Source organism: Giraffa tippelskirchi, chromosome 8 (assembly GCF_054371585.1).
Source record: "Giraffa tippelskirchi isolate mGirTip1 chromosome 8, T2T-mGirTip1v1.2.pri, whole genome shotgun sequence".
Classification (NCBI taxonomy): Eukaryota; Metazoa; Chordata; class Mammalia; order Artiodactyla; family Giraffidae; genus Giraffa; species Giraffa tippelskirchi.
The window spans coordinates 46,337,689-46,354,455 of NC_137282.1; the positions used below are offsets into that span (position 1 = coordinate 46,337,689).

Here is a 16,767-nt window from a genome sequence, read left to right on the forward strand (position 1 = left end):
ATACTATCAGAAGATTACTAGAGATGATCAGTGAATTTAGTAAAGTCGCAGGGTACAAAATCAATACACAGAAATCGCTTGTGTTCCTATATATTAAACCATACATTTCTCTCAGAACATAGCTTTAGCTGTATCCCATACTTTTCAATATATTGTGTTTTCCTTATATTTTAGTCAACACTTGGATAGTTCTCCTGTTTTTCTTATAGTTTTATTGAGATATAATTGGTATACCACACTGTATATGTACAGCAGAGGACACCACCCTAATGGCCAAAAGTGAAGAGGAACTAAAGAGTCTCTTGATGGAAGTGAAAGAAGAGAATGAAAAAGCTGCCTTAAAACTCAACATTCAAAATAGTAAGATCATGGCATCCAGTCTCATTACTTCATGGCAAATCTATAGAGAAAAAAATGGAAACAGTGAAAGACTATTTTCTTGGGTTCCAAAATCACTGCAGACAGTGATGGTAGCCACAAAATTAAAAGGCAATTGCCCCTTGGAAGAAAAGCTATGACAAACCTAGACAGCCTATTAAAAAGCAGAGCTAAAAATAAAAAATAAAAAAATAAAAAGCAGAGCTATCACTTTGCCAACAAAGGTCCGTCTAGTCAAAGCTATGGTTTTCCCAGTGGTCATGTACAGATGTGAGAGCTGGACCATAAAGAAGGCTGAGCACCAAGGAATTAATGCTTGCAAGCTGTGATGTTGGAGAAGACTCTTAAGAGTAGCTTGACAGCAAGGAGATCAAAGCCGTCCATCCTAGAGGAAATCAGCCCTCAGTATTCACTGAAAAGACTGATGCTGAAGCTGAAGCTCCAGTACTTTGCCCCCCTGTTGTGAAGAGCTGACTCGTTGGAAAAGACCCTGATGCTGGGAAAGAATCAGAGCAGAAGGTGGCAACAGAGGATGAGATGGTTGGATGGCATCACAGACTCAATGGACATGAGTTTGAGCAAACCCCAGGAGATAGCAAAGGATGGGGAAGCCTGGCGTGCTGCCATTCATGGGATTGCAAAGAGCAGGACGTGACTGAACAACAACAAATAAGAACAGTGTTAAGATTTTGCTTTTTTCTCTATATCTTATTTTCATTCATTTGTATTTTTTCCATTTTTATCACTTAGCATAATCTATAAGTTTATATCCTTTTGAAATTTATTGTTACTTATATAATCAAGCCTATCATTCTCTCTTGGAGAACATTCCTTGTCAGCTTGACAAGAACATGTTTTATACAGCTCTCAAGCAGTGTTTTGTCGTCAGTTTGGTTAGGTTGATTGATGGCACAAAGTTTTCTCTCTCCTTTGTAATTTTGTATATTTGTTATATCAATTATTGAGAGCGAGGAGTTAAATATACCACCTTTAATTGTATTACCCTCTTCCTCCTGCTAATTATGTCAATTTTTGCTGCATGAATTTTTGTGTTCTTTAATTAGGTTTATGCATATTTTGGATTTTTTATCTGCTCTTGATGAATCATGAAATGTTCTCTTTTGTCTCTTGTAACATACTTTGTATTGAAGTATAATTTGTCTGATATTCATAAGCTTTGCTTTTATATGCTTATAATTAGCCTATATATCATTTTTCCTCTTTTCCTCTCAGCCTTTTAATGTATTTTCATTTAAAGTACATTAGTGAAGACAGCATGTAGCTGGGTCTTATTGTTTTTAATTTCATCTAAAATTTCTGCCTTTTAATTGGTGTATTTAGTACATTTATGTAGTTTATTCATTTTTATTGTGATATTCACAAAATATAATATCCATCCTTATGAAAACGTATGATTCTTTGTCTCTTAATATATATGCAAATGTGTGCAACCATCACAACTCTCTAACTCCAGAATATTTGCATCACCCCTAAAAAGAAACCTCATACTTGTTAGGAGTCACTCTCCTTTTCTCTTCTGACCCCCAGTCTATAGCAATAATATTTGTTTAGAGATTGTTTGTAATTTGTTTTCATTTCTCTTGGGTACATACCTCAACTAGTATTGCTAGGTCGTATGGTAAGTATATGTATAACACATTGAAGAGTTGTTAAATATTTTTCAAAATGACATCATTTTACAATTTTGTCAGCAATGTATGAACATTCTAATTTCTCCACATCCTTGCTTATAATCGTATTTTATATCTTAGTAAAATTTTAGCCATCCAAGTGGGTATGAAATGTCAGCTCGTAGTTTTAATTTTCATTCTCTAATGACTAATGATGTTGATCATCTTTTTGTATAGTTACTAGTTATTCATATATCTTCTTTTGAGAAATGTTTATTCAGTTTTTTGTACTGTTCTCAGCTGAGCTATTTGTCTCTTTATTGTTGAGTTTTGTGTCATTTATAAATTTTAGATACTAGACTCTTATTGGATATATGGTTTTCAAATATTTCTCTCAATCTGTGAGTTTCTTTTCACTTTCTTGATGATGTGCTTTGATGTAACAGAGATTTTAATGTTGATAAATTCAATATATTTTTTTTTTTGGTTTGTTTTGTTCCTTTTGATTTTAATGCCATAGCTAGAAAATATTGATTACCCAATGTTACAGAAATTTATACCTCAGTTTTATATTAAGATTTTTCCACATTTTGATCTTAGTTTTAGTTTTTTGTTTTTTTTTTTTTAATTCACTTTGACTTGGCTTTTATATGTGATGTGAGACTGGGAGGAAGTTTCATTTTTTTACATCTGTAGTCCTTCCAAATTTGTTTAAAAGAGTGTTCCTTCCTCCATTAAATTATATACGTACACATATGTTGAGCATCAATTGACCCGAAATGTAAACGTTTATTTTGGAACTTGGCTTGCATTTCTATTCCACTGATCTATATGTCTCTCCACATCCTAGTTTCACACATGTTCTTGTGTATTGTAGTTTTGTGTTAAGTTTTGATGTCTAGTATATCCAATTTTCTTACTTTGTTTTTTTTTTTTACATAATTGTTTTGGCTATTTAGGTTAAGGTTACCTTACATTTCCATATGAATTTTATGAATGACTCATCTTCTAAGAAAAAGTTGAGATTTTGGTAAAGATTAAAATAAATAAATATTGCATAATTAGCAATATTAATAGAGAAGGAAATGGCAACCCACTCCAGTATTATTGCCTGGAAAATTCTGTGGACAGAGGAACCTGGCGGGCTACAATCCATGGGGTCACAAAGAGTCGGACATGATTGAGCACATCAGCACAGCAATATTAAATTTTCATATCAACAAATAATTTCAATCTTTTAATTTTTTTTCAGGTATAATTTATAGGTTTCATTGTTTACATTTGCTCTGCTTTTGTTATATTTTTATTCCTAAATACTTAATTGTTTTTAATGCTGTTTGATTATTTATTGCAAGCCTATAGAAATAAAATGTATATTTCTATATTCATCTTATATCTCAACATATGCTAAACTTACTTTCTTTAGCTTTAATAATTTTTGATGGTCTGTTTAGGGTTTTAAATATTAGAAAAATCATGTCATCTGCAAATACAGGCACTTTTTGTTTGTTTGTGGTTCTAAAGTAGGTGCATATTTTTTCTTACTTAATTGTCCTTGCTAGAACCTCCAGTGTAAGGCTGAATAGAAGTGACATGAGTGGATATTTGTCTTGCTTTTGATCCTTGGAGGAAAACTTTCAATCTTTCACTATTAATTATGATATTATCTGTTGATTTATTGTGGGTATATTTCTCCCTGGAGAAGGGATGGCTGTCTTATCAGATTGAAGCTGTTCCCTTCTATCCCTCATTTGTTTATTGTTTTTATTGTGAAAGATGTTGGTTTTTCTCAAATAGTTTTCAGAATCCATGAAATAATTATATAATTTTTGTCCTTTATAATACTGGTATGTTGTGGTATATTAATTGATTTTGATATGTTTTAAGCAAACTTTCTTCTCTGAATAAACCACACAGTTACAGTGTATAATGTTTTTTATATGTTGCCAGATTTGATTCTGTAGTATTTGTTGAGGATTGTTGTATCCTATATTTATAAAGTAAACTGACCTGTAGATTTCTCTTTTTGTGATATTTCTATCAGGTTTTGGTGTTAATATAAACTGGCCTCATACAATGAGTTTAAATTAATTTTTGGAGAAGTTTATAGAGGAGTGATGTTAATTATTTCAGTGTTTGGTGAAAGTCACCATGAGGCTATTGGACTCTAGACTTTTCCTTGTGGAATTTCACTGTGATTTCAAGATACTGCTTTTCAAGACTGCTGTGTAGTTGAGGGAAGCAGGGAGGATGTAAATAGGGCACATTGTGCGTGCTAAGTTGCTTCAGTTGTATGTGACTCTTTACGACTCTATGGCTTGTGGCCCACCAGGCTCCTCTGTCCATGAGTTTCTCCAGACAAGAATACTGGAGTGGTTGGTATGCCCTCCTCCAGGGGATCTTCCCAACCCAGTGTTTGAACCTCAGTCTCTTAAATCTCCTGCATTGGCAGGGTGATTCTTTACCACTAGCAACAACCTGGGAAGCCCAAAGGATGCATTGAAACAGCACAAATTTCACTGCTCACACAAAGATTCAGCTGTTTTTCTTGTTTACAATCTCTTTGGAATGCTGCAAGTCACTGGTTAATTTCCAGAGCCCTAAAAAAGTTGATTATTACAACTTTTTGTCAGCATTCCCATTGCTTTTATGGAGGAGAAAATTTTAGTGGTCCTTCACCGTTTTTGCTGACGTCTACAGTGTATTTATATGTAGTACAAGGAATGATATGGTTGGTAGACTTTGGTGATGTTGATTTTGTTCCTCTTTGTCTTGTCTGTTTTTGTTCTCTTACATTCCTTTCTTCTTTTTCTTGTTTATTCCGTTTTTTTGATAATTCTGCCTAATTCTTATATTGACTTTTTGAGTCCTGGATCACTTTATTAATTTGCAATGTTTTTTTCTAGTGTCAAACAACATTCATTCACGATGTATAAAAGTCTATTTGGAATCAGTATTGTACCAGATCACATCTGACATTTCCTGTTTGCTATACTGTTTTCTTTGCCCGCTTCATGCATGACACTTCTGGCTTTTCAACTTTCACTGTATACTTCAAACTTTCCTCTTCACAAATGCAATATCTTTATGACTATGTCTACTCAAGGGAAAACATTCATTAGGAGAGCTGTGAGTTTGCCTTTTGTTCAGGGTCTTACTAAGGACCACACTGGGAGATGGTCTGCAGTAATCCCTCCAAGGAGACTGCTCCGAAGGAATAACAGAGAAACCAGGATATACATAACTTTTGGCTAGGCAGTACATGCAGTCAAACATAATTTTAGAAACAGAGTTACAAATATAGACAATGAATTTATGGTTACCAGGCCTAAGAGGGGAAAGGGATAAATTTGAAGACTGGGATTGATACTGATGACTTAAAATATGAACATGAAAGTTGTGATTTAAGTTTCGTTTGGGGCAAAATGAAGACTATAACCCAGGGGACAGCATTTCAGATAGCTCTGAGACACTGCTCCAAAGAGATAGGGAAAAAAGTAAGTATATATGTGATTTTGGTGAAGGGGGAGTACAAGTAATTAAGCACATATGTTTTTACAGAAGTTTTCTGCTAGTCTTGTGAAGTTTACTGCTAGTAACAAGGAGTAGACATTAACAGCGATGGTTTTAGTAATTTTCTAGATATGAGGAGATGCAAGAATTGTGCTTAATCAAATCTTCTCCTGAAACTATCTATCTGAGGACCCATTATGCTGGTTTTTCCCAGAGTACAGAGTGCCTCATTCTTGCTCTCCACCCTGAACTGCTTTCAGTGGGTGTTGAAAATCACCAGCTGCACCAACACACGATTTAATCCCTTAGAGATAGATGGCATGTGTCAGTTTGTAATTGACAACACATACACACTACTTTATAAAAGAAATAACTGAAAGGATCTACTGTATACCAAAAGGAACTCTGCTATATGAAGAAAAAGTCTAAAAAAAGAATGGATATGTGTATGTGTAACAGTCACTTTTCTGCACATCTTAAGCTAACACAACATTGCAAATCAGCTATACTCTAAATATAAAAAAAAAAAAATATGCTGTACCAACTGACCCTCTTTAATTAATAGAGAAGTCTTTATCCCTCTCATATTCAACTTGTTAAATATTTTGATCTTTGCCAATCTGATGCATGAATTAACAAAGAACCGATATCTCGGGTAAAGTTTTCATGATTTTCAATATATGAAGAGGTGCAAAAATATGAGTTCAGTAAAATTCTTTCTGACACATGCATCTAACTATCTAAGGGGCCTGTTTTTCCAAAGAACAGAATGCCTCACCCTGTTTTTAATCCTGAGTTCCTTTCAGGATGTAGTGTCCATCAGAGGCTGAAATGGCAAATAACTTAGTCCTTATAGAACTGGGTGGTGAGTCACATACTTTGTTTTACAACAGTATAATAGCATTAATCTACCCATTCAATTTATTTCTACTTCTGTCATACTGTTTAGTCAGATAGCCTTATAAAACCCATCTTACAGTGTTATTAATCTTGCTTTAAATAGTCAGTTGTTTAAGTTGATTTTTTAAGTGTTTCTGAAAATATTTTCCTCTCCACTGTACACTTTTAGATCTTGTCATTCCTCCCTATTAAACCAAGTTTCCTCTTGGCATTATTTTAATATCTTGACTTTTTTTTGTAACTTTGTAATTTCTTTATTTCCTATTTGATAAACTGTAATATATCAGGAACTTATTTATGAAAATACCAATAATATTTCATTATTTAATGATATTCATTGAAAAAAGATATATTGGGTACTGGAAACTTTAAAATGAATGAAATGTGGCTCTTGCCCCCAATGAGAGTCAAATAAAGTGGAGAATATCATTGAAAAAAAGTGATGAGTTCTGAATGACAGGTAAGCAAAGGGTTCTTGGCATCACAAAGGAATGACAGCTTATTTGGATGAAAAATTCAAAGAAAACTTCACAAAACATAAGAAACTACTAATTTCTGGGTTCAGTTCAGTTCAGTCGCTCAGTCATGTCCGACTCTTTGCGACCCCATGAACTGCAGCACGCCAGGCCTCTCTGTCCATCACCAACTCCCGGAGTCTACCTAAACCCATGTCCATCGAGTCGGTGATGCCATCCAACCATCTCATCCTCTGTCGTCCCCTTCTCCTCCTGCCCCTCAATCCTACCCAGCATTAGGGTCTTTTCCAATGAGTCAACTTCAACATCAGACCTTCCAATGAACACCCAGGATTGATCTCCTTTAGGATGGATTGATTGGATCTCCGAAAATGTCCAGTTTGAAATGGATCTAGCGTGGACAGTCTGACTTTTTTGGAGGCAGATTGTCTACTTGAATTTGGCTGAATTCTGTGTCCATGGTGAAGTGAGAAAAGATCAAGTTGAACACACCAATGGAAGTCAGATGGAGAAGCATTCCAGCTGAAGGCTGTGGGTCCCTCTGAAGTGGTTTATGCAGAAAATGATCAAATTCAGATTTTATAAATAACACACTGAACTGTACTGTAAATGCAACGTGGATAGATCAGAAAGAGATCATGGGAGCACTTGGGGATAACAGCAAAAATCTAAGAGAATGTGAGAGCGTGAATTACTCGGTAGTAACTGTGATGTAGAGAAGAGAGTGGATGGTGGGAGATTTTAAGGAGATGGAATCAAAAGCTTTTAGAAAGTTCAAATGAGGAGAAATGAAGAAAGAAATCAACATTAACACAAACAATTCATTCTGAGTGACAGGAGAGTAGGTCAGCTCTTGTTATTCAATCTGATGATAAACACAACAGGAGAAACAGAGTGAGTTCAGGCTTGTAACTGAGCAGCTAGGATTTTATGGTTCAAAAATTTCTGAATAACATTTCTATCCTTAGCAAGCTTAACTATGAGGAAAATTTGTGCACAACTGAAGACTGCAGTTTTTATTTCAACACGCAGAGTATATGAGCTTAGCTCATGTGCAGTAACTCCATATTCCAGCACAGAAAAATAGCAAGACAGCTTGTATTGTTTTCCTCATCAATCCTCAATCCACAACGTGTTCCATTAAAAAAACTTCACTCTTCCCACTTTTGCATTTCCAAAGTGAACATTTAATATTTGAGTTTTCACTGTCTCTTGTGTGACCATGTTCTTAAATTGGCCCTTTCCTTAAAAATATGTTATTCAGTAACATATTCAATAACAATAAATTGTATAATAATAATAATGAATTGTTTAAATAACAATAAACAATATTCAATAATGTTTGCATACCTTAGAACAATTTCTGTTGAGTGATAGAGTTAAATGCAGAATGCAAATGATTAAAGAATAATTTGATGAGAATTTTTTTTTAAATCTTGAAAAACTTTCATCCTTTTATAGAAATGGAGAAATATAGCTATAAATTGAGAGTCATTGCTTTTTCCTTTGAGAAACTTCCCAACAAGAGAAAGGTAGTTTCAACTCATGTCTCTGTTAAAATATTGACTACTATGTGAGTCTGATGATTTTTCTTGCTCACTGCACTAAAAATATTTATAATGGTAGACTCTATATGATGTGTCTCAGCATATAGTTTGGAACATATATATAGTGGAGTTGCAATTTTTTTCCATTTAATTACATCAAATGGTTTTTAACTTTGAATAAATGTAAGGCCAGAGGGAGAGCTAAATGCAGATATAGAAATTATAGAGGTTAGGTGAGGGGCATAAATAGTTTTCTGAGAGAAACTCATGTGAGTCATGTTAGCTTTCTAAGTGCTACAGGTTACTCCTTAACACTAAGGAAGAGACAATTTATTAAAGGAATACCAGAGACGAGTTCATTTTGCTTCACTTGGGTGATTGTCTTTTCTTTTCTTTCTTCCTTCTCCTTCTTTTCTGTTCTTTAAAGAACAACTAATTAACTCTATGTTACTATGTGATCAGATACACAAGGATATTTTATTCTTGCTTTAAGACAGTATAGTAACTCTCTTTTAGCATAAAAATATCACTCACTTTGCAAAATCTCATGATGCTATAAGTATATTCCCACCACAATGGGTTATGTAAGACCCTTCTACTATTCTCTTTGTAGGATTACTGAACTATGTGTGACTAAAATCAACTTTATTTTCCAATTTTTTAAAAATATTTTAATGGAAAAAAGATGGAAATCTCTCAATATAGTAGCTAGCTAAACTTACAATGCAATATTTCAAAAAAAGTGGTAGCTGCTCAGTCATACCCAGTTTTTTATGATCCCATGGACTGTAGCCTGCCAGGCTCCTCTGTCCATGGAATTTTTCAGGCAAGAATGCTAGAGTGGGTTGCAATTGCCTTCTCTAGGGGATCTTCCTGACCCAGGGATCAAACTCAGGTCTCCTGCCTTGCAGGCAGATTCTTTACCCTTTGAGCCACCAGGGAAGAATCCAGAGCACTCCTACTTTATGACTCTTTTCCCAGTTCCTTTCATTTGGTGTCTCATTGCTGCCCACCCTCAAAGATAACACATTTCTATTCTGATTATCTGTATAACCTGAGCATCTGTATCTAAGAGCTTTCTCTCCATGTCTTAAGATTTCTGCCTCTTCTACACTCATTACTCTTCATCCATTTCATTCAAAATATTCATTCATTCATTCATTCATTCACTCATTCATCATTTTTTGCCTTATGAAACCTAATATAAAACCTGTGTTCTTCCAGAATCTTAAAACTTACTTGTTAAGCAAAACAAGACAATGTAAGCAGTGTTTCCCTTAATCTCTGTTGAAGTGTATGTTGTAAACAAAAATGAATTTTTAAGAATAGGTTGAATAGAGAAGAGGTAATCCTGAGGGTGGATCACTTTGTTGTTTCACAAGTAATTCTCATCATAGTCTTGTAAAGTATTTATTGTTTGACCTACTGCTACTGTGATGGGTTTCCATTAGTGTTACATGGAAACTATCATTTCAAGGCCAGATGAGAAATTTTAAAAATCCATTGAATAAGTGGTCATCTCCATTAGTAAAACACTCAAACTAGATCTATTTACAAAACAGAAATAGAGTCACAGATATAGAAAGCAAATTTATGTTTACCAGGGAATAAACAGGGGAGGGATAAATTAGGAGAATGGAATTGACATACACTACTATATATAAAATAGATAACTAGTAAGAACCTACTGTATAGCACAGAGAACTCTACTCAATAATCTGTAATGACCGATATGGGAATAGAATGTAAAAAAGAGGGGCTATATATGTGTGTATACACACACACACACACACACACACACACACACACACATATATAAACTGATTAACTTGGGTATGCAACTGAAACTAACATGGCATTCTAAGTCAACTATACTCAAAAAGAAAAAACCAATAATTTAAAAAAACTAAAACACTCAAGCTAAATATTATCAACAACTTATATAATCCAAATGCATTATTCTAGTATTTCATTGTACCTTTGACTGTGTTGTACAACAATATCAATACTGCTAAGTAAGAAAATCAATCCTGAATATTCTTTGGAAAGACTGATGCTGAAGCTGAAACTCTAATACTTTGGACACCTGATGCAAAGAACTGACTCCTTGGAAAAGACCCTGATGCTGGGAAAGTTTGAAGGCGGGAGGAGAAGGGGACGACAGAGGATGAGACGGTTGGATGGCATCACCAACTCAATGGACATGAGTTTGAGCAAGTTCCAGGAGTTGGTGATGGACAGGGAAGCCTGGCGTGTGGCAGTCCATGGGGTCACAAAGAGTCAGACATGAATGACTGACTGAACTGAATTGAAGTTATAATTCACTGACTACTGCACATTTTGGGGGCTTCCCAGGTGGCACTAGTGGTGAAGAACCCACCTGCAAATGCAGGAGACTAAGAGACACAAGTTTTATCCCTGGGTCATGAAGATGCCCTGGAGAAGGGTATGGCAACCCACTCCAGTTTTCTTGCCTGGAGAATCCCATGGACAGAGGAGCCTGGTGGACTATGGTCCATGGGGTCCCAAGGAATAAGACACGTCCAAAGCAACTTAGCACACACTGCACATTTACTGTCTAGTTAGGCATAACTTCTGAAACATTTATGCTAAGTGCTATGTTAAGTCTCAAAACTTTATAAATGTGGAGTCAGATTCAAGTGTTAAAATCTAAAGCCATAAATTTGCTGGCATTTATCTTTAATTGAATTATTTATCATAATCCATATAAAGCATAAAGCATATAAATTTTTAACAGATGCTTTAGATTGACAACTTTACTACTTATTTTACATACTTCTGTTGCTGGTCTATGTCCATATGTCTATTCAAAAAATACATATAGTTAACTGTAGTGCGAACCTTTCATCCAGAACTAAATAATTTCAAATTAACCACTCTAAAAATGTAATAGTATGTGGTAACATCCCCAAGAGCTAATTTTCACCATTGTCATATCTTTCAATAGTTAGTTGTTAGAAAGTTTAACCCTTTCTGTCAGTGTTTTTAATTAGTCACGTTTATTATATATAGCTTTACAATCCATACACAATATAGCAATAGCTATTAAAATGACTTCACCTTTTGTTAATTCAATAACATGTGTATTCCAGAAAAGGTTTTAGAAACATTTGTTCAGTGAATTTGGTCCTTTACTTTGCTGTGTTTTGGTCATGGATAGATGCAAAATTGGAGAGTATGAAACAGACTGGTCAATTGATATTTTGTAGACATCTGATGCATAAATGATAAATCTCTTCTTGTAAGCGCTAAAATAAGGTAAAGGGATATAAATAAATGAATAAATTCATACAACTGTCTCCACATAAATCATTCTACTGCTTCTTTTAGTAGTTAATTTACTAATGAAGTGTGAACCTTTGAAAGCTGTGTTTTCCATATTCTGCTAATGTAGTTTTACTCCTTTTTAGGAAAACTCCAAAAAATCAGTTTGGAAATGATTTAGTTTGTTAAATCTAGCTGAGTGATGCCTATCAAAAGTTTATCCCTGATTATGTCTCATGTGTTTTCAAGAAATAAGTATCATTTTTCCTGATGTACTGTTATTTATGTTTCAGATCCCTTCATTTTCCCATTGAAATAATCCTTTCCTTATATTATCTTTTTTTTCTATATTTTATCTTTAAAAATGTCTTCTAAGAGTTCAGAGACTTTAACATAAACCTTGAAAATTCTTACTTTGGCTAGAAACCAAAATGCTGTGTGAACAAGGTTATATATTTTCAGTGTTTCAGAGTGTCAGAAATGTGCAAAAGGTGAGTAGTTGAAGTTATGTGACCAAAAAGGTTTCATATGAAGGATAACTGCTCAGATCTCTTGGGAGAAACAATTTTTGAAGTATGTGTTTGAGATTTAAGAAAATACTGTGGATGTTCTTAGCTAGAAACAAAGCAATGCTATTCATAGAAATATTAACTGAATTTTGATGTTATAAGTTATAGCCAGACATTGTGTGAATTATATGCAGTTTAAAAGCATTTGCTAATATTTAAATGATAAAAAGTTTTTTAATTATCTTAATGTACATTATTTATCTTTCTTATTGAAGACATCTGCTGAAATATTACTCCTCCAATGTCTATTCAAAGACAATTCAATCATTTTAGTTTTATAAATGAGATTTCTTAGTGTATCTCAATTAAAAATCAGGGCCTACTTACTGATTAAATCTATCACTTACATTTAAATTTTGAGTGTAAAGTTTCATAATTTTTTAAGAAAGAAAATATTCCTTCACAAGGTTGTTGTTTTTTTTTTTAATTTAGCAATCTGGAAGATAATTGTTTTTCCAAATTATAAAATTAATGTTTCTGTGATAAATAAGTGTCCATTTTGTGGAAATTTTAATAAATAATTTGAATCTCAATTTTTACTATAGTATTTTTTAAATTTTAACATTGAAATATAATGGCAAGCAGTTAATTCTTATTTTTTTTTTTAATTCCCTGTGGAAATATGGAAGACAACTATGATTTACTGGTAGCTTCTTTTACAATTATATTCTGTATAGGTAGCAAAACATTGATTTAGTAGAATGACAGCAAGGGTTATTCTTTTAATAAGTATTGCTTATTAATTTTTCTTCAATAATTAAATCTCTTAGATAATAATAAAATATTCCTATTTATACCAAGTAGAGAAAAACTGCAGATAAACATGATTTTAGCAATACCTGGGACATTGGAGAGAAGAAAAAGGTCGTAACCAAACTAGGTATTAAATTATAGATAGGCAATTTTCAGAGAACACCATGTAAGGTTGGAATATAATATTATATTAATTTTTTTCCATCTTTGTCTACAGCTGCACTCCAATTCTGACAAAGGTGATGGGTCTGTCAAGTACATCCTTACTGGAGAAGGTGCTGGGACTATTTTTATCATTGATGATACCACGGGTGACATCCACTCAACAAAAAGCCTAGACAGGGAGCAGAAGACCCACTATGTACTTCATGCTCAGGCTATTGACAGACGAACAAACAAGCCCCTTGAGCCTGAATCTGAGTTTATCATCAAAGTGCAAGACATCAATGACAATGCTCCAAAGTTCACAGATGGACCGTACATTGTAACTGTGCCTGAAATGTCAGATATGGGTAAGATAAATCATTTTTATATTTTGGAAGTTAATATATTTTTGAATATCTAAAAATAATATTTTGAAGGCTAATATTTAAATATTTTGGGGGGTGTGAAGAAATTTGAAGGAATTCCAAATGTTTTAATAATTTCCTATGGCCTAAGTTTTAAGAATATTTCTGCTAGCTGTTTTAGTATTTATTAAAACAAATTTCTGAAGTTGTTAGTGTAAGTGACAACTTGATCTCAAGGAAAAACCATTCATACATGAGAAAATACTTGCAATTCTTGCTTGATTGGTGTAATTTTTTTTTTTAATCATACCAACACAATCAGTGACAGTTTGTATCAATACATACAGTAGAATGTTGGAAATCTATTGCTATGTCTTTTCAACTTTCAAGTTATGATCAAATTATAATAGTACAGATAGTACAAGCAATAGTTACATTAATCAATAAAATTTGCATATACCCCTAAGCATTTGCATCCTTTATTTTAAAATATATGATAACCTTGTGAAGTATTTTAAATGCCACATTAAAGCTATACAAACTGGTATACAGTATGTAAGTAATTTTCCCAAGTTCTTTTCTGAATTGCCATGAAGAAATTGACCCCAGTCTCTCCTGAATACAGAGCCTACACTCTATTTGATAAGTTATGATAGAGATTTCCAATCTTCTGGTGATTTCTGAAGCCTAACTATTTTATTTTATTTTTATCTAAGATGAATTTCCTAAATATAATTAAAATAAAGTTCAACTATGATGAAACATTTTCATTACCTCTACGAGGCCCTCAGTTTGGATTTAGAAGATATATTTTGAGTCAATGTTTTATATACTTAAGTTTATATATATGGGTAATGAATTAGGTTATTATAGTCACTAATCAAATCACTCTGTGCAAATGGATATATATATATATATATATATATTTAAATTTGGAAAATATTTACAGTTTTATTGAGATATAATTGATATGCAGCACTTATGAATTGAAGATGAACAACATGATGGCTTAACTTACATCTGTTGTGAAATGATTACTGCAATATGTTTTGTTAACATCCTTTGTCTCATATATATAAGGTTCTTTAATGGGAGATTGCAGTTTCTTTTGTTTTCCCAAATCCAGTCTATTTTAATTCTCCTGAGATAATCAGATAGCTCCTTAAGCTGTGGGGGAATCAGGTTAGAAAGAGAGACTCAGTTTTCCTTCTTAAGCAGAATCTCAGGGGAGAAAGCAATTGCCAAATGGACTCCCCAGAGACCAGAGTAGAATGCAAGGGCTAGTCTCAGAGAGCCGGTGGAAAGGCCCCAAAGACACTCAGGCTCATCGGTCTCTTAAGAAAGCTGAAGAGAATTCCCTGGCGGTCCAGTCATTAGAACTCCACACTTTCATTACCAAGAGCTTGAGTTCGGTCGCTGGTTGTTGAACTAAGATCCCACACGCCGCAAGGAATATCCCCCCACCCACCCACACCCACACCCACACAAAAAGCTAAGAGACTCACCACCATTATTTCTGGCAGGTGAAAGTTTGTGTAAAAACTCCAGAAGAGACTTTTTTCTGGAGCCTTGTCAAGGGACTGACAGCACATTTGCCGATCATCTCCTTACAAAAGCAAAGAGCTCTGTGACTCCATCACTTCTGAGAATGCTGCTGGTAAGGTCCTGCCAGGGACCACATAAGAACCCCAGGGAGAGCACTGGAAACTGACCGTCACTCTGGGGGGCAGAGCATCAGAGAGGAAAACAGGCAAAACAGTCATTACCAAAAAGAGTATTGAACACTACGTAATCAGAGCGCAAGTGTTTTAAGGTGTTTAAGGACACTGCAGAGAGATTCCTATACCTCAAAGCCATGTTTTCTACAATAAGTAAACAACAGAAAATCAATACACACATAGGGTCACTGATAAGACCCAAATTGTTTTTCTGGAACTTAAGAACTTCCAAAACTGGAAGAAGAATCTAAAAATCAGAGAACAAAAATACAAATATATGGAAATTGTGAGAAATAAATGAGACTTAGAGGATATATTAACTAGACATAGTGTGGGAATAACATATGTTCCCAGAATGCAAGAAACAGCAGATGAAGGAGAGGAACAGTAACATTTTTTTTTTTAACCTTTAGGTGAAGAATATACAGAATTTATAAGTTGAATAGACTTTCTGAATTCCAGGAAGGGTTAATTGGAAAAGAATCAAACTTAGTTGGATGCTGGCAAAGTTTCCTTAAAGCCTATGAATGAAGAAAAAATTATACAGACTTCAGAGTTTTAAAAGTTACTTACTAGGAAAAGATGTTTTCACATCATATTTGTCACTTGAAATACCAGAATGTGGTTAATAATTTAAAACCATTGTCAGCCTACAGAGAAAAGACTGAACACCAAATCCTTCACTCAGTCAAAAACATGATTTATCTGTTAGCATGAAAGAAATATATAGAAAGGAATCCAGAAAATATATCATCCTTCTACTTTTTTAAGAATTTTTTTGGCTACACCGCACAGCATGAGAGATCTTAGTTCCCTGACCAGGGATCAAACCCACATCCCCTGTACTGGAAGTGTGAAGTCTTAACCATTGAACCACCAGGGTAGTCCGTATCATCCTCCCACTTTATCTAGAGAAATACTTTAGAAAATAGTTGACATAGAAAATAGTTGAAATCAATCAAAACAGAGATCAAAAAGCCAAAGAAAATAATAAGGGGAGAAAAAAGTTACTATAAGTGCAACCTAAAATATATACCTGTGTGTGAACAGGTATAAGCTAAGTGAGTACATGTGAGCATGTTGAAGGATGCTGGACTTTTAGGAATCACGAAGCCTAAAGAAATCATTGCAGCAAAGGCTGAAGGACTTAGGAGCAAGCCAAAACATTTCAGTCCTCATCTAAACTCGGAGAGAAGGGTAGGAATGGGAAATACTATTATAGCTGACCCTTGAACTGTGCGAGTCCCCTTATAGGAACCTTCTATATGAGGGCCAACTGTAACAAGTTACGTATGGATTTTGACTGCAGGAGGGAAATTGGTGTCTCAAACCCCCAAAATTGTTACAAGATCAACTATATTTTTAAGTTCTTTTATAGAGACAAGCCTGGTTGAAGGAGAAAATTTAATGCCTGAAAGTACTGGAGCAAAAGGACAAAGCAGAATAGGCTTTCAGTCTGTCTTGTACTGTGGGTCCAGGCATGATTTC

The 16,767-nt window shown here is 34.2% G+C and overlaps 1 protein-coding gene across 3 annotated transcripts in view; it reads left to right on the plus strand.

The window, feature by feature from the left end:
• Window positions 1–16,767, plus strand: part of CDH18 (cadherin 18) — a 647,409-nt gene that overhangs the window by 380,909 nt on the left and 249,733 nt on the right. For all 3 annotated transcript variants that reach the window (XM_081524342.1, XM_081524344.1, XM_081524343.1), the window contains one exon: window positions 13,270–13,564. In XM_081524342.1, coding sequence (XP_081380468.1) covers window positions 13,270–13,564 — 295 coding nt within the window. The remainder of the gene's footprint in view (window positions 1–13,269; window positions 13,565–16,767) is intronic.